This window comes from Biomphalaria glabrata, chromosome 4, assembly GCF_947242115.1.
Source record: "Biomphalaria glabrata chromosome 4, xgBioGlab47.1, whole genome shotgun sequence".
Lineage (NCBI taxonomy): Eukaryota > Metazoa > Mollusca > Gastropoda > Planorbidae > Biomphalaria > Biomphalaria glabrata.
Genome location: NC_074714.1, coordinates 41705473 through 41728423, shown reverse-complemented (window position 1 = coordinate 41728423; position 22951 = coordinate 41705473). Strand labels below are relative to the sequence as shown.

The 22951-nt window shown below is 34.2% G+C and overlaps 1 protein-coding gene and 1 long non-coding RNA gene across 6 annotated transcripts in view; one reads left to right on the top strand and one right to left on the bottom strand.

Annotated features, from left to right (window-relative positions):
- The window catches only part of LOC106052518 (protein kinase C delta type-like), a 134580-nt gene that overhangs the window by 41119 nt on the left and 70510 nt on the right, over positions 1-22951 (bottom strand). For both annotated transcript variants that reach the window (XM_056025844.1, XM_056025843.1), the window contains exon 3: positions 8425-8624. In XM_056025844.1, coding sequence (XP_055881819.1) covers positions 8425-8624 — 200 coding nt within the window. The remainder of the gene's footprint in view (positions 1-8424; positions 8625-22951) is intronic.
- LOC129925714 (uncharacterized) lies at positions 10472-16583 on the top strand. 4 transcript variants are annotated; one of them, XR_008777439.1, is made up of 5 exons: positions 10472-11066; positions 11632-11856; positions 13055-13161; positions 13513-13581; positions 13942-16583. It is a non-coding gene; the product is annotated as an uncharacterized LOC129925714 (long non-coding RNA). The 4 variants fall into 4 exon arrangements; XR_008777440.1 differs by lacking the exon at positions 10472-11066 and adding an exon at positions 11292-11336; XR_008777441.1 differs by lacking the exon at positions 10472-11066 and having other exon boundaries at positions 11510-11856; positions 13513-13586.

Sequence of the window (22951 nt, the reverse complement as noted above, 5' to 3'; positions counted from 1 at the left end):
GGAAGCTGGCAAGGTGATCTATTTTAATTCAGTTAAAGCTAACTGGCGCCTTTGATAAATCTTATCCGTATCATTCTAAAATCTAAACAAAAGTTTTCTACTTCTAGTGATTTGGACAGTTTATAGAGAGTTACGCTAAATCTAGTGATTTGGACAGTTTATAGAGAGTTACACTAAATCTAGTGTGATGGACAGTTTATAGAGAGTTACGCTAAATCTAGTGATTAGGACAGTTTATAGAGAGTTACGCTAAATGTAGTGTGATGGACAGTTTATAGAGAGTTACGCTAAATCTAGTGTGTTGGACATTTTATAGAGAGTTACGCTAAATCTAGTGATTAGGGCAGTTTATAGAGAGTTACGCTAAATCTAGTGTTTTGGACATTTTATAGAGAGTTACGCTAAATCTAGTGTGATGGACTGTTTATAGAGCGTTACGCTAAATCTAGTGATTTGGACAGTTTATAGAGAGTTACGCTAAATCTAGTGTGATGGACTGTTTATATAGAGTTACGCTAAATCTAGTGTGATGGACTGTTTATAGAGAGTTACGCTAAATCTAGTGTGATGGACTATTTATAGAGAGTTACGCTAAATCTAGTGTGATGGACTGTTTATAGAGAGTTACGCTAAATCTAGTGTGATGGACTGTTTATAGAGAGTTACGCTAAATCTAGTGATTTGGACAGTTTATAGAGTTACGCTAAATCTAGATAGAGTTACGCGCTCTTGGCAAGATGGCTGCTCCCTGTTTACTGTAATCAGAGATGAGTTAAATTTTTCGTTTTGTTGTATTAAATCAAACCAAATTCATTAAAAAAGCTATTTAACTAATAAACTAATATCTTTAAATTATATATTTAACTTAATTCAGCATTTTTTCTACTAATTAATTCAAATTAACAATTCTTAGCTTAGGACTATTTTGTCTCACTAATCCTTATAATTTATTAGATCCTAGATCTAGTCTATATTTATTATTATATCCTTAGATTTTAGATCTAGTCTGTCTAGTGTTAGACTTAGACTTTAATTAAGGCTTTAGATCTACTAATCATCTACCAATACTACTAATAATAACTAATAGTAATATTCTATTGTAGTTAGTTATACACGTAAATATATTGATCTAGAATTAGATCTAGAATCTAGATCTAGTCTAGGTCCACATTTTGAATTTAATAAACCATTTGATTTGATTTAATTGTCATTGTAAACTAGCTTTCACTTTAGATTTAGACTTAACTTAGGCATTGTAAACCTTAAACTAGATTTAGACTAGACTCCTTTAAAAACTAAAATCAAGAACAGTCATCATGAAATTGCTCTGGCTATTTATCCTAATAATCACCAAATGCACACTAGCTGAACACAGAACTAGATCTACCTTTGTCAACACTAAACTTAAAAAGGAAACAACAGTCATAATCAATCATCACACTTTAGAACAATGCAACTTCAAAAATAACCTAACATACACATCTATAACATTAAAGAAGATTACCCATCACAAATGGAAGTTCTCAATCAGACACAGCAGAAATAAATACCTATCACTCTTAATATTAATGGCAGGAGATGTAGAGTCAAATCCAGGGCCTAGATCTAAAGATAGATGCAACATCTGCAAAAAAATATGCACCCTGAAACAGAAAGTCATTCAATGTGACACCTGCGATGAATGGTACCATGCATCATGTCTCCATATGAATACACCTGTGTATTATGCCTTAGGCAACAAAGACGCATCATGGCACTGTGTACCGTGTGGGTTACCTCAGTTTACATCAGGACTGTTTGATTCCTTTGATGCGGACACTTCTAACCCATACAACATCCTAAACACCATCCCGAGCCAAACTCACCAACCACTAGCCAGATCCACTCCTGTTAAACCTAAATCTACTAAAATTAATACAACAGCCTCACTAAACAAACCTACTAAAGAAGTAATACCAAAATACCTTAAAACCTTAGTTATAAATTTTCAAAGCATTAGGAACAAAACAGCAGACTTAGAAATTTTATTAGAATGTGAGAAACCAGACATAATTGCAGGAACAGAAACTTGGCTGCATCCTGAAATTTATAATGCAGAAATTTTCAATAGTAATTATGAAATTTTTAGAAAAGATAGGGCTGATAATCATGGAGGAGTTCTTTTAGCAATAAAAAACACTCTTATAGCAGAAGAAATTACCTTACCTAACTCAAAAAATGTAGAATCAACATTTTGTAAAATTAATACCACCTCAACATCCCTAATAATAGGCAGCATTTACAGACCACCAAATTCTAGTTTAGAATACATGCAGGAACTATGTAATCAGATTACTACACTTAAAGAGACAAATAAAAATGCAGTTTTTTGGATTATGGGTGATTTCAACCTACCTGATATAAATTGGAAAACACTAACCATAGATAAACACCAAAACCTTAAGGACATAAATGAGCTTTTCATAGAAACTTTACACAACCTAAGTTTAGATCAAATCATTAAAAAGCCAACTAGATTAAACAACACATTAGATCTCTTCTTAACCAACAGACCTGGATTAGTAGTTGATTATGAAATTATCCCTGGTCTATCAGACCATGAGATCATAAAAATACACAGTCAGATAAAAGCAGTAGCCAATACAAAACCCAAAAGAAAAATCTTACTCTGGAATAAATGTAACCTAACACAACTACACCAAGCTGCACTAAACTTTCAACAAACATTCTTATTAGAAAAAGACATTAACCAACCAGTCGATGACCTCTGGAATTTCATTAAAAACCATCTTAAAAGCATAATAGAAAATCATATACCAACTAAATACACATCAAACAAAATAAATAAATGCTGGTTTAATAATAGACTAAAGAAGCTTTGTAAACAGAAGGAAAACCTCTATAGAAAATTTAAAGAAACTAATGCAGAAAGAGTTTACAAAAAGTATATAAAAATTAAACACTTAACCCAAAAAGTAAGCAGACAGCTGCAGAGTGAATACATAAACAATGTAATATCTAAAGATAACAACAAAAACCTATGGTCATACATTAAGTCTAAGAAAATGGAAACAACAGGCGTAGCGCCATTAAAAGATGAACATAACATAATACATAATGATAATGAAACTAAAGCAAACATTCTAAACAAATACTTTGCATCAGCATTCTCAGCCCCAGGAGACAAAGACATATTACTGAATTTGAACCAAGTAGACAACATAGAAGATATAGTAGTACAAGAAAATGGAATTCAAAAACTATTAGCCAACACCAAACCAAATAAAGCTTCTGGACCTGATGGTATTCCAGCTAGATTACTCAAAGAACTAAGTAATGAGCTAGCCCCAGTGTTCAAAATACTCTTTCAGGCTTCACTTAACCAGGGCAGAGTACCAAAGGACTGGAAAGAAGCTAATGTCACCCCCCTATTTAAAAAAGGAGAAAAATCTGACCCAGGGAACTACAGACCAGTATCACTTACCAGCATCACATGTAAAATCCTAGAACACATAATATGTAGCAACATCATAAACCACTTAGACAAACATAATGTCCTCACACCATACCAACATGGCTTTAGGAAATATAGATCATGTGAAACACAACTAATAGGACTAATTGATGATTTTTCAAAAGGTTTAGATAATAGTGAACAAATAGATGCTATCTTACTAGATTTTTCTAAGGCTTTTGACAAAGTTCACCACCATAGTTTGCTTGAGAAATTAAAATATTTCGGCATTAATGGTCCACTGCATCAGTGGATTAAAGACTTTCTGATAGGGAGAGAACAAACTGTAATAATAAATGGCTCTAAATCAACACCGATAACAGTAAACTCAGGTGTACCTCAAGGTACAGTCTTGGGTCCACTACTATTTTTAATTTACATAAATGATTTACCAAATTGCATTAGTTCAGGAACAAAAGTCAGATTATTTGCAGACGATTGCATAATATATAGAACAATAAAAACAACACAAGACACAGATATTTTACAAAGAGAATTAGATGAATTACAGAAATGGGAATCAAATTGGAGCATGTCTTTCCACCCAGAAAAATGTCAGTTGTTAAGAGTAACAAAAAAACTAAAACAAATTAATTCCACTTATCTTATTCATGGCAAACCAGTATCACAGACTAAAAACGCAAAATACCTAGGTGTTATAATAAATGAAAAACTATCATGGAATCCACATATTGATGAAACTACAAAAAAATCAAACAAAGCATTAGGATTTATTAAAAGAAATTTCTATAAATCAAATAAGAACATAAAACTAAAATGTTACTTAACCTTGGTTAGGCCAATAATAGAATATGCATCCTCCGTTTGGGACCCCTCAACTCAAGAAAACATTAAGAAACTGGAACAGACACAAAATAGAGCAGTGAGATTCATAACAAATGAATATTCACATTTGACTAGAGTAACACCTTTAGTAAAATCACTAAATTTAGAAAGCCTTCAGGACAGAAGGCTCAAAAGTAAAGTAGCAATCATACATAAAACACTGAACCATAATCTTCAAATACAAAAACAAAATTTAATAAAATACTCTGAAAGACACAAAGATAAAGGCACATTCCTCATCCCATATGCTAGGACAAATTTGTACAAATACTCCTTCTTCCCTAGTGCTATTAGAGCATGGAATGGGTTGCCTGAGCTAGCCAGGAAAACCAGTGACTTGGCAGAATTTAAGTCATTGGTTAATATGCATGACTAAATGCATGACGCGTAGGACGTAATCATCTTCTTTTTTGAAGTAACGTCTGTATTATATAAGATAAGATAAGATAAGATCTAGTGTGATGGACAGTTTATAGAGAGTTACACTAAATCTAGTCTGATGGACAGGTTCTAGAGAGTTACACTAAATCTAGTCTGATGGACAGGTTCTAGAGAGTTACACTAAATCTAGTCTGATGGACAGGTTCTAGAGAGTTACACTAAATCTAGTGTGATGGACAGTTTATAGAGAGTTACACTAAATCTAGTGTGATGGACAGTTTATAGAGAGTTACACTAAATCTAGTCTGATGGACAGGTTCTAGAGAGTTACACTAAATCTAGTGTGATGGACAGTTTATAGAGAGTTACACTAAATCTAGTCTGATGGACAGGTTCTAGAGAGTTACACTAAATCTAGTCTGATGGACAGGTTCTAGAGAGTTACACTAAATCTAGTCTGATGGACAGGTTCTAGAGAGTTACACTAAATCTAGTGTGATGGACAGTTTATAGAGAGTTACACTAAATCTAGTCTGATGGACAGGTTCTAGAGAGTTACACTAAATCTAGTCTGATGGACAGGTTCTAGAGAGTTACACTAAATCTAGTCTGATGGACAGGTTCTAGAGAGTTACACTAAATCTAGTCTGATGGACAGGTTCTAGAGAGTTACACTAAATCTAGTGTGTTAGTTTCTTGAGTTACACTAAATCTAGTGTGTTAGTTTCTTGAGTTACACTAAATCTAGTCTGATGGACAGGTTCTAGAGAGTTACACTAAATCTAGTCTGATGGACAGGTTCTAGAGAGTTACACTAAATCTAGTGTGTTAGTTTCTTGAGTTACACTAAATCTAGTGTGTTAGTTTCTTGAGTTACACTAAATCTAGTGTGTTAGTTTCTTGAGTTACACTAAATCTAGTGTGTTAGTTTCTTGAGTTACACTAAATCTAGTGTGTTAGTTTCTTGAGTTACACTAAATCTAGTGTGTTAGTTTCTTGAGTTACACTAAATCTAGTGTGTTAGTTTCTTGAGTTACACTAAATCTAGTGTTAGTTTCTTGAGTTACACTAAATCTAGTGTGTTAGTTTCTTGAGTTACACTAAATCTAGTGTGTTAGTTTCTTGAGTTACACTAAATCTAGTGTGTTAGTTTCTTGAGTTACACTAAATCTAGTGTGTTAGTTTCTTGAGTTACACTAAATCTAGTGTGTTAGTTTCTTGAGTTACACTAAATCTAGTGTGTTAGTTTCTTGAGTTACACTAAATCTAGTGTGTTAGTTTCTTGAGTTACATAGCTTCTAGTGTATTGCACAAATGTTGTACAACTTTTGGAGCGCATCTTCTACTGTTGCATAGTGCTGATGTGTACGTACAATTTGCAATCAGAGTAGGCCTATGCATTGGTCGAAGAATCGCAAAGGATATTAATGTATACAATCTTCCCCTGCTGAAGTATTTTGGTCTAAAAATAACTCCGTGTGGAGTGGAGGCACAAGTTTGACTCTCCCTAAACAGAAAGTAAGAAAGTAAGAACTACTTTATAACGAACTAAACTTTCTGTTTAGAAAACAAAAATCGCTGACCAATTTCAGGACGAATATTTTTTCTATAAATGTCATTGTAAGACTTAATTTTTTATAAATTCGGAACTGTAGTCTCCACTGTCGATCACCATAGCAACCATTCAACAGAATTAGAGCAATCACTATCTGTAACCCAACCCTTAGAATAGTCAACCAAAAAAGGTAACGGGATTATTCCAATCATTGCTGCGAGATCGCTTTAATTATTAACAGATTATTTCAATCATATCTCAATCATTACGAGAGTACTGCAATAACAACAAGACCACCCAAATTATTACGGGATTTTTTAAATCATTACGAGGTCATCTCAACCATGAGAAGATTATTTCAATCGTTGTTTCAATTATAAAGAGATTATTTTAATCATTACAAGGTCCTTTCATTCAGGTGATTATTTCAATCAATTTCAAGGAAGGCTAGAATTACTAGAATGATAAAGTTTTTTTGTTGTTTTTTTTTTATTAATATCAGGGAAATTTTTTTTTTTTTAATGTTGCCAAAAAAGTAATAGCGTCCCCGCCCATAATCCTATTTCATGAATCTAAATTGTTTCGCTATTCTTATCGTAAACAGAAGGATATATCATTTATCCGCCTAACCAATGTGTGTGTGTTTGTGTGTTTCTGGAGATATCCATCTTGGCCTGGACACCGTAAGCATGATGTTTTGGCATAGAGTTTGTTGATGTTCAATCGTTTGTATTACTTGTAATGTAGTGTTCGTAGCATCTATGATTTATGGACGTCTTATTGGTGTTGAACGCAATAGAATGAACTTAAATTAGGTATCAAGTATTTTGATTAAAAGTGAGATTATTCTGTTCTATTAGTATTTGGAATCAAAACTCTGTGTTTATTTGTGTGTTAGTGCGAGTGAGACCAAAAGAGAGGATAACAGAGAAATAAAAAGGAGTGGGAAAATTATATATTGATTCTATATCATTTTCTACCTGTGAAGGTCATTATAATGAAATATTTGAAAAAAAAATCATAGTAACTTTAATTTTTAAAAAAATATCAAGAAATTCTCTTGCAAAGTCTTTTCAGTAAGGCAAAGTCAGTGTAGTAAATAGTAATAGTGTGCTAAGCAAACGGGCTGGAAGGAAGCAACTGTTTGCTTGGTAAGTTTGATTTCTCCCTTAGAATTTTCAACACAGGACGCTGTTTTATTCTTTTTGTTAACGCCATGCGCAAAAATTTAATAGACATATTAAGTTCACATGAAGCAGATTAGTGATAGATTTCATTATTACGAGTAAGTATTTTACGTGGCAACGCAGACCCAGCAATGACCTGCATATTTTGCCACATCCAACGCAGACAAGCCTGGCTTCGTGGTGGATCACAAGGGCAAAACAACACAGGCGCAAACGCATTTTAGTATTGAAATAACTAATATTAAACCATATACCGAAATAACATGTTCAACCAATGAGCAAAATAACATGTCAAACCAAAGAGCGAAATAAAATACCAAACTACATAACGAAGAACACGCCAACTTACACAAATATACTGAAACAAAGAGACTAAGAACAACAGAGACATAACAAGTAATAGTAAACAGGATACTTTAAAAAAACAAAGCTTATCTAAGGGAAGGAACAGCTTAGTACAGCCATTTATATGACAAATTTGGGGTTTATCTCCGTTTCAATTATGTTTGTTATCGAGTATGGATAATTATGCAAAATTTCAACTTGATCCGATAATGGGAAGTGGGAGAAACAATGTGTCAAAACGTAAATAGACTAAATCCATATGAATAGTTGTGCATAGTTTTAACTGAATCCGAAAATGGGAAACGGGAGAGAAAACATGTTCAAACCTTTTACCAGACAGACAGACAGACGTACAGACAGAAAGAGTGAGTTGATATAAGCTTTGTAAAAACAATCTCAAGCTGATCTCACGTAGGTCTTTAGGTTTTCTTAAATGCGTGTAAGCTGTGTGAGCTCAATGAAAAGAATGTTACAAATCTTTAGGTCCTTGTACTGAAATAGCCGCCAGACATGTCATCACTTAGGTACAAGGGCGTTTCAACTTTATAGTACCTAAATCAGGCTTTAAAAAAAAGGGGGGGGGGCTAAATACTTACCCATATAGGCCCACTATTGACTCCGCCGTTGCATTTGTCTGCCAACGCCTTCACGCCTATGCTGATCTCCCCCATGTTCTTGTTGGGCTTCTCCATGACGATCATCTGGATGGTACGTCCTTCGTACAGATGGGCGTCAAAGCAGGAGTTCCACTTGGGGTACAGTGTCTTCTTCTTCTGTATCAGCTGCACTCCTTTACCTAGATAAACAGGTTGAATCGATTAGGACATAGATTAACAGGGAAGACTATTGTGACCTAGATTAAAAAGGGAGAATCTATTTTTAATTATGACCTAAAATATCGTGGTATTGGATTCTCCTAGGTTTTGCGATGTAAACGGGGGCCGCTAAAAACCGAACATGTAAATAGTTATGTAAACAAATAGATAAAGATAATTCCAAAAAGGTGAATTGATACATCTGAAGTTAAGTGATGGGAAGTTTAAAATAGAAATATTGAGAAACAAGTAATATATTTATGCAATTCCTCTATTCAGCTTGCAAATTCATCATGTAAAATATGTAGAAAAAGACCATTTCTCCATTAAACAGTTGACCAACCTTTGTAAGAGCGATTATTTTGTTCTTAATAACTAATGAATGACAGATTTTTTAAAAAATATGGAACATCTTTTATCCCGCCCCCATTGCTCCCCCCTTCCCCACAAAAAAAGTCATTATTTAATACATAAATCTACTCAAAGTTTATAAAGTTCTAATGATGGTCCTATAGATCCTGACTTAGAAGACGCTATTAATTCTTTTTTCCCAAAGATAGACATCAACTGTCAAATTTCTATGAAAATCGTTAGAGTCGTTTTTAAGAACTGTCTCCATCCAACCAGGTTCCACCCTTTTGTTTTTGGACCTGATTACGATTTTGCTACCTGAAAAGATGAAATGTAAAAACATTTTTTAAAAAAGGCAAAAGGGTGGAACATGGACGCGGATCTCGAAAACGGCTCAAAAGATTTTCCTAGAAATTTATGTTCAAATAATACATCCAACATTTTTTTAAAATAAAATTTGGCAGTATGCGCATTGAACTCAATGTTTGCGTTATTAATGCGACGCTCTACATCTGAGCCATCCAGCTACACTATGTGCGAAATGTTAGTTCCCCTTTTCATACGTTGCGATCTATAAGGCTGATGACGTTTCTGTGGACCACGGTTAACGAGGGTGTCATGTGGCCAGCACAACCAACTTTGCCTTTCCCCAACTAATGTCGAGTAACCATTAGAGTAGGGTGGGTTTAGAGGCGCCCAAAGATCCCGAAATTTAAAATACCTGTCTTCACCAGGATTCGAACCGGGGAACCAAGCTCTTTACACCGCTGAGCCACCGCGCCGTGCGAAATTTGAACTTGAAATAAATAAATGATTTTATTGAGTTTACAAGGAACTTTTAACCATACGAAGAATTGTGTAGGCTAACGGTAGGAATTGTTAACTAAATTGTCAACAAATATTTTACAATCAGAACGGAATAGTATGTTTATAATGTATATTGAATTTCAGTTATTTATTCCTTTATTCTCTACAGCCCACAGGTCAGAGGTGATGGTCTCCCTTGCTCTCTACGTCTACACTCTACAGTGAAGTTGAAAGCTGTGTGTATATAATGTAAATAAAACGTGTGTTCATTTGTCTTTTTAAAAGTATATTCAAATTGTCTTCCAGTTCTGCGTTAAGAAATCAAATACGCCCACAACGGTTTAGGTGAACTTGTGGTCTGGGCTTACAAACTCGCGATGACTATATATCAACAACCACCCTCTACTGCTACCTTACTCTGATATCAGACTATTGTTATTTCTGTTAGTTTTTTTTTTTTTTTTTTTCAAAGTCTTTAGTCAATCTTTTCATTCTTCATAACGTACACGCCCTAGCTTTTGCCCTAAACAAGATCCATTCCTTATTTAAGCTTGCTACCTAAATCTTGTACAAAGGCCATTCCATCTGTATCCTATTCCAACCATGGAACTATACTAATGGAACACCAGCTTCGAGATTTTATGATCAGAGTGCCGTCGCGCATCTGTTTTCGCGCACCATACCAATTTGAAAAATCGATGAGGATGCCAAAGAAGAAATTTACTCCGAGAGCCACTTGGATTGACCTTCATTGAGAGTAAAACTTCCCCACACTATATTTTATTAGATCTGTAAAAACTTTATCCATTTTCTGACTATCTGATAAAATAGATACAATTTCCCTGAATAATGGATCGTCACAAAAGATTTTTTTTTAAGGCCACTTCGTTAAAATAGGTGTTTCCAGTACTTCCTCATTTGGGTATTTTACACAAAATCTGGAATTTTTTTTATGTACATGTCATTTTTATCATCTGTCCCGCGCAACCAAACCATCCACTTTTCCCGGTCACCAATGTTCTTAACAAGATATCAAGAGAGAGAGGCTGGTCCATTATTTGCGTAGTCCAGCCAGCTTTTTTTTTTTGACAACCTTTTTTCGTTCTCTCTCATGAAGGATATGTTTGAAAATTAGTCTTACAAAATACAATTCCAAACCAACTCATGCAGTTATCGTCTTTTCACAGTTTTGAGGAGTCATCCTTTTTGCTAGCCAGAGTGTTAATTGGCAAAAGTGAAAAATTCATTTTGTTTAATTTTTTAAAGTAAATATTCATAACTATATCTTTTATATAATAATATATTTTTAAAATAATAATCTTTTATATAGACATGCTTTAATAGATATAATAAATGATTAACTCGGACCTACCAATATGGGTATATAAATACTTAAATCTGGGTATTTAAAATTTCGAATGCGAATTTTTTAAAAACCGAAACTTATATTGATCTAGATGTAGATCTCTTTATCTCTTGTATAATATCTAGAATAATATAGATCTACAACACCTAGACTAAAGTTAAAGACTAAGGTCTAGATTTATTTAACGTTTTAAAAAAAAATCAATAGATCTAATGTAGACAGTCATGAGATCCACTCTATTTTATCTAGATCTAGACCATACATGAGATCAATAATTGTCAATATGAATATTTATTATAGAATAGATCGAGTCTAGATCTATCGATCATCTAGTCTGTATAGCTATACTTATGAGTATACTCATACGAGTCATACTGGCTATACTATAGTATAGACACTATAGTTAGTATAGTTAATACTTTTTAATAGTAGATCTATAATCTATCAATTCTATCTAAATCTAGACATCACATTCACACGATTATTGATACAGCTGAGACAGTGAATGAAACGAATGCAGTGGTTATACTGATTATACTTAAAGTGACGATACTACTTATAGATCTACCAGTTGATAAACATCATCATCATAGATAATAATCTACATCTATAATCATAGTGCCCTTTATTTAGTCAATATAGTCAAGTCAAGATAGTGGAATGTAAACTCGAAGGTTTAATACAATACGGTATGAGTCTATGAGTTAGTATAAGATCTAATTATTTTGTGACAGTATGTCAATGTCTCAATTAAAATAATTAATATCATCAGCCATATCATTTTAAATATTTAAAAAGTAGACATAGATTTTTATTATATTATAAATAGATAGATTAGATCTACATATAATTTTACAAACTTTAGAAATGATTGATTTTATTTTTTATTGATAAGCCTTCTAGACTAGATTGTCTAGATCTAGCATCTCTAGCTAGACTCTAACATGTAGATTGTAGATCTTTGAATTGGATCGATATTCACCTTCCTAAATTGTCTCTAAAGTATGTAGCTGATTTGAGAGGCCCAACGAGGCAAGACGAGTCTATTAGTACTATGTCTCTTGATCTATCTAGTAGGCCTACTAAGCTAGTGCATTAGCCATAGTGTAGTCAAATCTTGACAACTAGTCTTCTAGATCTAAGCTTCTAGAATAATTAGATCTAGATCCAGTTTAGATTTAGAATATAAAAGTTTTTACTACCTTAAAATACTAAATCTACTGATCTAAATTCTAGATATATAGATCCAGTTCAGATTAGGATATAAAAATATTCCACTAGCTAAAATTCTAAATCTACTGATCTATACTTAATATGTTAGATATTATATGACATCTACAAAAATTATTATTAAGATATAATTATAGATTCTAGACTAGTTATATATGTACATAAAATATATAAATAAAAGATAAAATTTATGCAGGCCTAGGTCCCATAAATTTATAACTGATCCAGATCTATCAGTAAAAGTTACCTTCGATTGGCAGTTTTACCCAATCTAATCTATACAAGACAATTTATAATCCATGCCTTGCCTACACCCCATATATATTAAATAATAGTTTCCATGCCATACCCAGGAGTTCATGAAATAATAAATGATGTGGTGTCAAGTTGGATCTATCCCCTGAAATTCAGTACTTTAATATAAAACTCACATATCTAGTTAATTATTTGCTATGACACTCTGATAAACTTGAACTTGTGTGATACATATATGTTTCTTATCAGATTTAATTAATGAAGTTTTGGTGCATTTTAACCAGTAATAAGGCTACAAAAGTAGCATCAGGTGTATTCTAACCATTGGTATTTTTCCTGGCAACATTTCTATTCTAGTCTGTGATAAATTATAAATAAAAAAAAATGTTTGTAATGTTTCAGTTATTAACAAGTAGAACCATGGCAACCAGTTCTGATGATGTACCAGAATGGCTCAAGGATCATACTTATACTATTTCTACTCTCTGGGCATCCATTCAATATTTAATGTAAGTACTACTATACAATTTTTATTTTAGTTATCTAATAGATGTTTTATGAATTGTGTGATTTTCATGGTCAAGCAACATCCAAATATCTGGGATGGAATTTAACATTTTTCTCTAGTTTTTTTTTTTAATTTATAACACTCTTAAGCACATTCATCTTTCATGAATGCCTAATATACCTTGGCTGTTGTGCAGGCCATTCCTTTACAATAAACTGTTTGATGAAATTAGGCAAAATTGTCTGATAATTTGTATGTTTGATACAACAACGTTTTCAATTTAATAATATTATTTTTTAATTTTAATGTTTTCAAAAGAAATTAACCAATATGCCTAATTGTATAATTACAGTTATGTTTGGAAATGCAAGAAAAAGGCATGCATTCCTGAAAAGTCAATGATTGGTTGCACCTCTTAAAGGTAAGGTACTGCAATTTTTCCCATGTACTTTTCTCATAAGCTGAAGTACTTGTATTTTTGAAAAACTAGTTTTCCATGAAAATGTAAATCATAATATATGTTATAGTTGCTTTTAGATTAGTTCAATGTGCATCAAATTAACTGAACATCTGCCTTCACCTATAGTAATAATTCATAACTATTAAGGTCAGGGCCATGTCTACACATTAACGCAGTAGCTCCTTTTAGGTACAGACTATTTTTAGAATGGCAAAATTATATAACTATAATTAATAACATATACGTTTAGCATGGTCAACACATATGTCACACATATTTTTTTATTTTTTTTTAAATCCTTTTATTTATTTGTATAACTAGATAACTTTCTGTTATGAGAAAAGATGAGATTCTTGGACTCCTGCATAGCACCATCAGAAAGGAAAATCCCATCATGTTGCAAAATAAAAGTCTTGGACCAATTTTAATTTAAGATATATATATAATATTGTAAGCTGTATACATATTTATGTATATCCTGTCATTCAGCCAACAGGTTTGGATTTAGTATATCTTTAAATCTGTTTGATATTGTACTTGAAAACTATTAATCTGAGCCCCATTAAAACAAGAGGGAGTGCAGTAGATGAGTGGTAAGGGAAATTTTACTTTTTTAAAATTAAAATAAGAATCTAACAAAAGTTAACATATAAAATATGGTGCATTCTCCTTAAAACTAAAACCTGGTGCTAAGGTTTAAAATGTTGGCAAAAAAAAAAGCAACATCAATTAAATATTCTTAATTCCCTTTGCAAAACTTACTGAGAAGAACATGCATGTTGTTCCCTCATAAGTTTCTTGACAGAGGAAATCTTGTTTATATTAGATTTGAATTAAGCAAATTAAGAAAAAAATTATCATCATTATTTCAAATGGTTTTATCTAAACCTTATGAATTATTTTTCAGTTATAAGTATATTGAAATGAATGGATAATCATGAAATCGTTAAATAATTGCTGCTATCATTCCATTGACTAAAGAACCATAATTTTTTTTAAAATTAATTTCAAATTGATTTTTTTCAAGCAGAGTTCACATAGATCTTGAGTGAAATTTTTCTTTTTTTGACTAATGCTTCAATTTTATTGTATCATTAGTTTTTTATTTTTATTACCCAGAATATTTAAAAAATGAGTACACTATTTTCATGTAATAATGTAACTTGGTATTCACACATCAAAATACGCTATAATCTTTAGGCCATATAGATTTGTATAATATAAATTAACTTGCTTAAATACATTGTAAATGTATATTGTTTGGATAAGAATAAAGTTTTTCTGTAGACAATTATTGTTCAAGATTTGTTGATGCTCCTGCTTAATAAATTATATATACAGGTCATTAGTTTTAACACACTACTGACACAAGAAAAACTGGTCGCCCCCACTTCCATTACATAGATGTAATAAAACGTGACCTCAAATCAGTGAACATCAATACTGACAATTGGGAAGACATAGCTTTAGACCGCAACAGATGGAGAGACAGTGACCAAGAAAGCTATGGACAGTGAAAGTACATAGGTCTCAGCTCAGGAAGAAAAACGTACAGTCCGAAAAACGGCCAGCTCCTCTACCACCGAAGCAAAAGCCACCTTAACCTGTGCTATCTGTGGACGGGAGTGTCTCCAAAATAGGGCTCCACAGCCACATGAGCAAGTGTGCTCTGAGATGAAACCTTAGTCTTTCTACGACTGAAGGAGGCCAATGATGACGATACAGGTCATTAGTTTTAACACGTCTGATAATAAATGACAGTACAAGTTATTGAATGAAAATTTGTCATTATTTCAGGTGCTTTAGGCCTACATCAATGTGAGGTACCAGTACTTTGATTGTGTCATATAACAATTTAAAGCAACATTTTGAAATGAATAGTGTGTAGAATTGACAGTAAATACATTTAAGTGATGGGCTGTGATCTGCATGAATTGAGAGCTAATCATGTATTGAATTTGTGTTTTTGATCTTTACTTCAAGTAAATGTTAATGAACAATTAATTTTTAATGAATAAATAATTTAAAAATAAATACAAAGAAACCATAAACATCTACTTTATTTTAATAATTTTTTTTCATCAGAACAGAATTTCCAACTTTGCATTCTTAAAATAAAATATAATTTATTTAGAGTAGAGTCAGAACACAAAATCATAGTTTTGAAATTAAGTAAATTAAGTTTTAGAAGCTGTGATCTCTTATAAACATTTGTATATAGACTACACACAATTTAATTATTATTTTTCATCAAATTGCAGGAACTAGTACATGTACTTATGCATATTTGACAATAAAAAACCTTAGTCAATGAAATAGTAATACTAGTAAATGAGATAAAAGTAAACTAAATATCATCAATGCTATTGAAGCCACACTTGTTTCTTTTTATCTTGTTTGGTGGACTGCAATTAAAGTTGCTATTAATTTTACTGATTGTCTTAGCTGAAATGCCAGTGTCGTCTCTTTGAATCCTAAGCTTATTTTCTTGGTTAATGGAAGTCCAGATGTTTGGAGTTTCATTTTAAACACCTATATATTCCGAAATGGCCTTCCGATAGGCAAAACCTATTTGCCTAACATGTCATATGCACATAAAGAGGTACCACAGAAATGCTTTAAAGACAAGCTAAGGCGCCAACTTGCTTTAACTGACATAGAATAAGAGAGCACCTGGTTGCATACAGCTTCAGAATGAGACAGCTGGAGGTCACTTACAAAGGTGTGGTATACACCAATAAAAATTAATTGCCGAGGGTAGACGGCAAAAAGAAAAAAACAACTGATTCTACCACAGGTGGACAATGGTTATGCCTGTGCTCAGTGTGGCATAATATGTAGGTCACAGCTGGGGCTGAGTAGCCACTGGAAACATAGCATTCCTCATAAGTCTTCGGAATCAAAGACAAGCCTATCATTTTTGTAGAATAGTTTGTAGCTTCTGTAAATGCATGAAATGCCGTCACAAATGACAAGTCCTCTGTGAGTTTGATGGATTATAAACATCTTACTTCTTTGCCTTATATTAAATGGTCCTTCTGTCTGTTCCACTAGGTACTTGCGTTTATCTAAATATCATTGATATATCGTAACATGTCATCAAAATAAAAACTAGAATCTCTGCAACTGGTTTACAAGTCAGAAGTCATCAATAACACTTGCCATTTAAAAAAAACAACAATTTAGATTACTGATTAGTCAAATTAGTGACTTTAGGCCTATATTTTTTTTTATGTGAATATATAATGATCCTTTACACTTTGTGACTTTACTAGTAGATCTATACTTTGAAGTAGACTTGTTTGTTGAGCTAAAGTCGGAAGTACACATTGAATTTTACTGTGATCTAGTAATCATCTAGTCAAATGTAGTGATCTACTAGTACTAGATCTAGATGTAGTTGTAGTAGAGAGAGTAGGCCTATCTCAGACTATCTGTCATATCGTGATCAGTAGGTGGCTGAAGTTTTATAAATCTATTCCATGACAAAAACCCTGGCTAGATTTAGATCTACTGGTCTAGACATCTAGATCTAACTAGAATTAAACTAGAAAACTGAATTAGAGAAGTAGCTTTCTGGATCTAGATATAGAACTAGAATCTATATATTACTAATATTAGATCTAGTTGCGTCAAACGCTTAATTTTTGGTTGTTGTTTTTAATAAATGCACATAAAATACATTGTATTTTGGCAATAAAAAAACCCAGTTGGTAGTCAAGTAATTCTAATAATTAATTAATGAATGACTCTATCAGTATTTGTTTTAGATCTATCAGATTCATATGACTTATTATTTATACTTATTTTATATCATTCGTCCAAGAAAATCTAGCTCTAGATCTATTTCATTTTAGATTAGGCTATAGTTGTTTTTTGTTTTGTTTTTTTTTTTGGTCATTTTATTTAGGCTATAATATTATCAAGATTAACTTTTTCTTTGTTTCCCACGAGACGTGTATGCCTATAGCCTAGTCCTTTCGATAATAATAAAAAAACGATTAGAAATGCGTAGCTTGGAGTGTCAAAACTGTATTAGGCCTCCTATTTTTATTTCGTGCAATTTAGTATATCGTAACAAATACGCATTTAGCGGAACGGTAGACAGGTCTTCATCCAGATTTAGTGTAAATAAACCAAACACAGAAACACTGAAAGATTGTATTTTCGGAATTTAGATTCTATTTTTTGGAAAATAAGTGGCATTTTATAGGGTGATCGAAAAAAATAACTTTTGTGACGATCTCTTATTCAGGGAAATTGTATCTATTTTATCAGATAGTCAGAAAATGGATAAAGTTTTTACAGATCTAATAAAATATAGTGTGGGGAAGTTTTACTCTCAATGAAGGTCAATCCAAGTGGCTCTCGGAGTAAATTTCTTCTTTGGCATCCTCATCGATTTTTCAAATTGGTATGGTGCGCGAAAAAAGATGCGCGACGGCACTTCGACTCTCTTTGTCTTTGTAAAAAACTCGAAGCTGGTGTTCCATTAGTATAGTTCCATGTTCCAACTATTACCCTTTATGAATAACACAGTTTAAAGAAGGGAATTAACTTGACACCAAGAACAAAGGGGGAGAACTGGTTAATACATACCAAGACACATATAATTAAAAAGAGATCAAATTTCACTCAGACAAATACCAAAGTTCGCGAGACGTAAACTTTTCAAAGTATCTTGTTACAAAATGCCAATAATGTTTTATACAAGACAAGGTTTACTCTGCGTGTGATTGTCACACATAAAACACCACATAGAACACCAAGACCTTTTATGTTTAGTTCTCGTATGAAGACATCGGATTTACCCTAACAATCTTTCTGGTGACACTAGAAAACATTCTATATGCTCTGAGTATTGGGATTGATCTTAATTATGTTATTTATTATTAATGTTAATTATCTATTACGTTACTGCCTTTTTTTTTTGGTAATCGTAAAGTCGATTTAATTTCTCTCTCTCTCTCTCTCTCTCTCTCTCACTCTCTCTGTATCTTTTTCTTATATTAATATTGTGCGGCTTGAAATGTCAAAACATCGATAATCTTTTTTTTTTCTTTTGCAAAATATTTAAATAAAAATGTGTCTTTAGTTTTTAGTCATTGAATGACATCACATTAACCTAAAACCTGCTAAAAGTCGTAATAGATATCTCTTTTTTTTTATTGTCTTAGGTAAGTTTAACTGCGTGTGTGTGTGACAGTGAGTATTCTCAACAAAACTTTGGCCAAAGAAAACTAGTGTTAATGCTGCAAGTATATTTGTTCAAACTAATGTGATCAAATCATAAAGTCAAGACTAGAGAACTTGTGACCCCCCAACCCGGAAGCAAACCTGCATGACGCTAGGTGTTATTATATTTCAGAAGCCGGTTAGGCAGTGTACTGGGTCATGGCAGAGAGAATATCTTCCAGCAGTCGGCACTGGGTAGGTCAAGTATAAAAGAAAAGAACAAGAAAATATTTTTAAAAATACTGTTGTAACCCTGCCTTGCACCAGTGCTTGAGGTGCGCACTAGCGCACTAGTGAACGTAAACAGGAAGACACTAGAATGGAGAGAAGAACAGTGCATCAGGGATTGTGAAGAGTCTGAATGTTTGGGAAACTAAGAGGCCAACTTTTGTGCTGGTGTCAGAAGTGGGATTTAGGCAGCTCAACAAAAGGATAAGAATGACAAAGCTTAGGAAGCTAGATGAACTTAGCTGTAAACAGTTAAAAGAGGAGCTCCGAGCCAGGGAGCTGAGGATCTTCTGGGACAAAGAGAAGATGAGAGCCAATCTTAGACAGAACCTGGTTGATGCAAGGGAGGATCAAGAGACCTACCTGTTTGAGATAGAACCAGATATCAAAGAACTCATGAGTGCCGTGCTGAAAGAGGTCAACGAGCAGATCCGTACCATGATTAAAGAGATAGGTATCAGTACCACGCTGAACAAGACTGATGAATCGTTTGATACCGTGATGAGCAAGACCGATGACCAGATAGCTACCATGTCGACAGGTATAAACAATCCGCTACTCAACGGAGACGCCGTTGATGCTAGTGTTGGCTATGACTGTAAAAGCGAGCCGTGCAAGCTTGGCTCCTACGACAAGAATCCTGACATTTGTTGTGACAGCACTGAGCACAGATCTGATCATGTCATCGTGATTCCTGCCTGCACCCAGACGTTCAATAAGAACTGTGCTGACGGGGCCGCCTCGAGGGGAGAGTATGATCACCAGAAGACCTGCCAAAAAAGTCTTGACCAAACCGACGTTTGTCCTGATACCAGTAGCAGCAAGAGAGGCGCTGATGGTGGTGCTGAAGATGGACTTGTGCACATAGGACGTTGCCCACGTGCCCCACAGACATGTCTTTCGGACACGCTTGAAGATTATGACAAGTTTGACAACCTGGCCTCCTGGGGGCCTACGGTGCATCGAGAAAGCGTGCTGGAGCAATGTGTAAGACCAATGGTCTTGATGACCACCGCCTTGACATCCACTGCCTCTCTTCCGGCCATGAAGCTGCCGTCGGTGCTGACAGAGAAAGGCCAGACAACGAAAACGACGCCCCCTTAACCAAAGGCAGATCAACTGGAGAAGGAGAAAGCGGCACCTGCAGAGAGCAGTGTGGATGGCTTTGTGGGGAGCTCGCTCCATTCAATCTGAGACTCCCACTGACCGACCTCCACCTGCACTGACCAACCGTGAACATGTTTCTTTTCGGGACGAAAAGACTAAGGTGGGGGAAGTGTTGTAACCCTGCCTTGCACCAGTGCTTGAGGTGCGCACTAGCGCACTAGTGAACGTAAACAGGAAGACACTAGAATGGAGAGAAGAACAGTGCATCAGGGATTGTGAAGAGTCTGAATGTTTGGGAAACTAAGAGGCCAACTTTTGTGCTGCCTGAAGGTTGTAGTAAGGACCTGGAGCGAAGCGGGGAAGGCTGTCGTTGGTCCACATTCGGGTTAAGTAGCAAAGGACTGGTATACTTAGTAGTAAGACTCTGAGGAAGCTGAAGGATGCTATGTGTTTGTTCTAGTGAATAAACACCTGTCTTTATTTCCTGTTACACTGTGTTGTGTTGCCTGCCTTTACGTTGAGTGCCTACCCTAGAGTTACAACAATACTTTTAAAAAAATTTAATTTGTAACAATAATAGATCTGTGCGATTACAAATGTTTTTACAAAGATCATATCAACTCACTATGTCTGTCTGTTAAAAAGTTTGTACACGTTATTTCTCCGACACCCAAGCTCGGATCAAGCTGAAATTCTAAGTGGACAGAACAATTACCTTTCTGTGCAATTTGCAGCCATCAGTAGCGTTCAAAAAGTTACTAATTTCTTTAATTTAGTGCATAATAAATGTACTTTTTTTTGCTTGCTCACAGCATATCAATATGGGCGCTTTTGAAATTCAATAGAGCGAGTTTTATTTATAGGACACTCAACAATAACTCAACATTGAGTCCTACAAGCCAAACGATGCACATATTTTAATGTGCTGAAGATGTTAACATATATTATTTTGTGTTCTCCAAAGGGAAAAGACCAAGCAGTTTTTTTTTAAATGGCTTCCCAGCTATTTCCTGTCCTCTCAGCTTCATCTAGTTAATCTAGTACACAGCCTCGCCACGTTCTTTTTGGTCTTCCTTTACGTCCATGCCCTATGGAGTTCCAAACTAAGGTCAGTCTAGCTCTGTTTCTTTGGTCTTCCTTTACGTCCATGCCCTATGGAGTTCCAAACTAAGGTCAGTCTAGCTCTGTTTCTTTGGTCTTCCTTTACGTCCATGCCCTATGGAGTTCCAAACTAAGGTCAGTCTAGCTCTGTTCGTTATTTTTTTTAACTGGGTGTGATCAATCCACGTTCTTTCTTGAAGCTACAATGGTATGACAAAGTATTAAACAGCGAACTGTGAGATGAGTGGATACAGAAATATAAAGGTACAGATCTTAGACAGACAGGAGCAGAAGAAAAAAAAGCACCAGTCAGGGTAAATAAAAAATGAGATACTTTGGCTGTTCTACTTATTGTCAACTACGAATACATAAGCGCAGCCAAAGTTAATCAAATATGTTGGATGCTCAGCGGTAAAGTCTTCATACATCTCTGAGTCTTCTGGATAGTGTCATCAATTAAATGAAGTAAGCCATTTGAGACATGACTTTGAAAGCGTAAAACTTCAGACTGCAGAAGTAGCGCGATCATGGAATGTTCATTCACATCACTGTCTACAATATAAGACTTGACAGGCTTTTAATTAAATTATAGACACCTATAATTGTGGATTTCAACCATTGTCAATGCATGAAGTGTATTCCTTGCTTCACCAGTTACACTGAACGATTTTCTTCAGAGTTACTACTGATTTAAAATTGCATGAGGTGTTCTATAATTCAAAGCAGACTGGCTTCACTTGCTGATCTTTTTATTCTGCAATAATAACAGCCATTAATAAAGCTATAACTACACTTGTTTTTTTACTTGGCTACTCGGAATATCACGGACATTCAGTTTTACTCTATTGATTGGTGATTTATCAACTGATAAAATAGAAATTCGATCGCTACTGATAAATAAATGGTGGAAACAAAACTTTTTTTAAAAACAAAACAATCTTGACTTGAACATCTTACGACTTCTAGGTAGAATGCAGACATGTAGCTGTAGAAAAATAAATTAATTTACAGGATGTCAAACGACTTAAAAATAAATTGCGACTTCCTAAATAGTTCCAGACTGTTGCTTTCAACAAACATTCCGTCGTCTGCACGCAATTCTCTCTCTTCCATTCACACCTCTTATCCAATCATTTGCGATAATTTTACAGAAATTTTCATCATACAGTAGTCATACACACACACAAACATTCCATAACATTCAGGATGACGGCGAATACTATTACAACACAACCAGAGGAACTGTTTAAGTTAAGATATGTGAACTTTAGTACAAACGTTTCACTGGACATTAGCACCATACACGTTGAGAGGACACTAATAAGAAATGACTATGTCCTCCTCTACGCAAGCAATCTGTCCTATCCAATGTAAGATAAGACACGCATACACACACATAGCGGGTAGCACCGGACTAGCCGGACTTAATGACCACTAGAAATCTGGATCAGAGACTGTCCCTGCCGAACCACCTCTGGCCGTATCCTTAGATAATCTATGCCATTAGCTGAATATGGAGAGCATTCGCCCCTCTGCTAATGCGCAGCTTAACAACAACAAAAAAAAATAATGATAGGGAAGAAGAAAGAAAGAAAGAACAAGATCAAAGGACGATTGGTCAGTAGACAAATCTGGCCAGATGTGAACAGACAAAATGTTT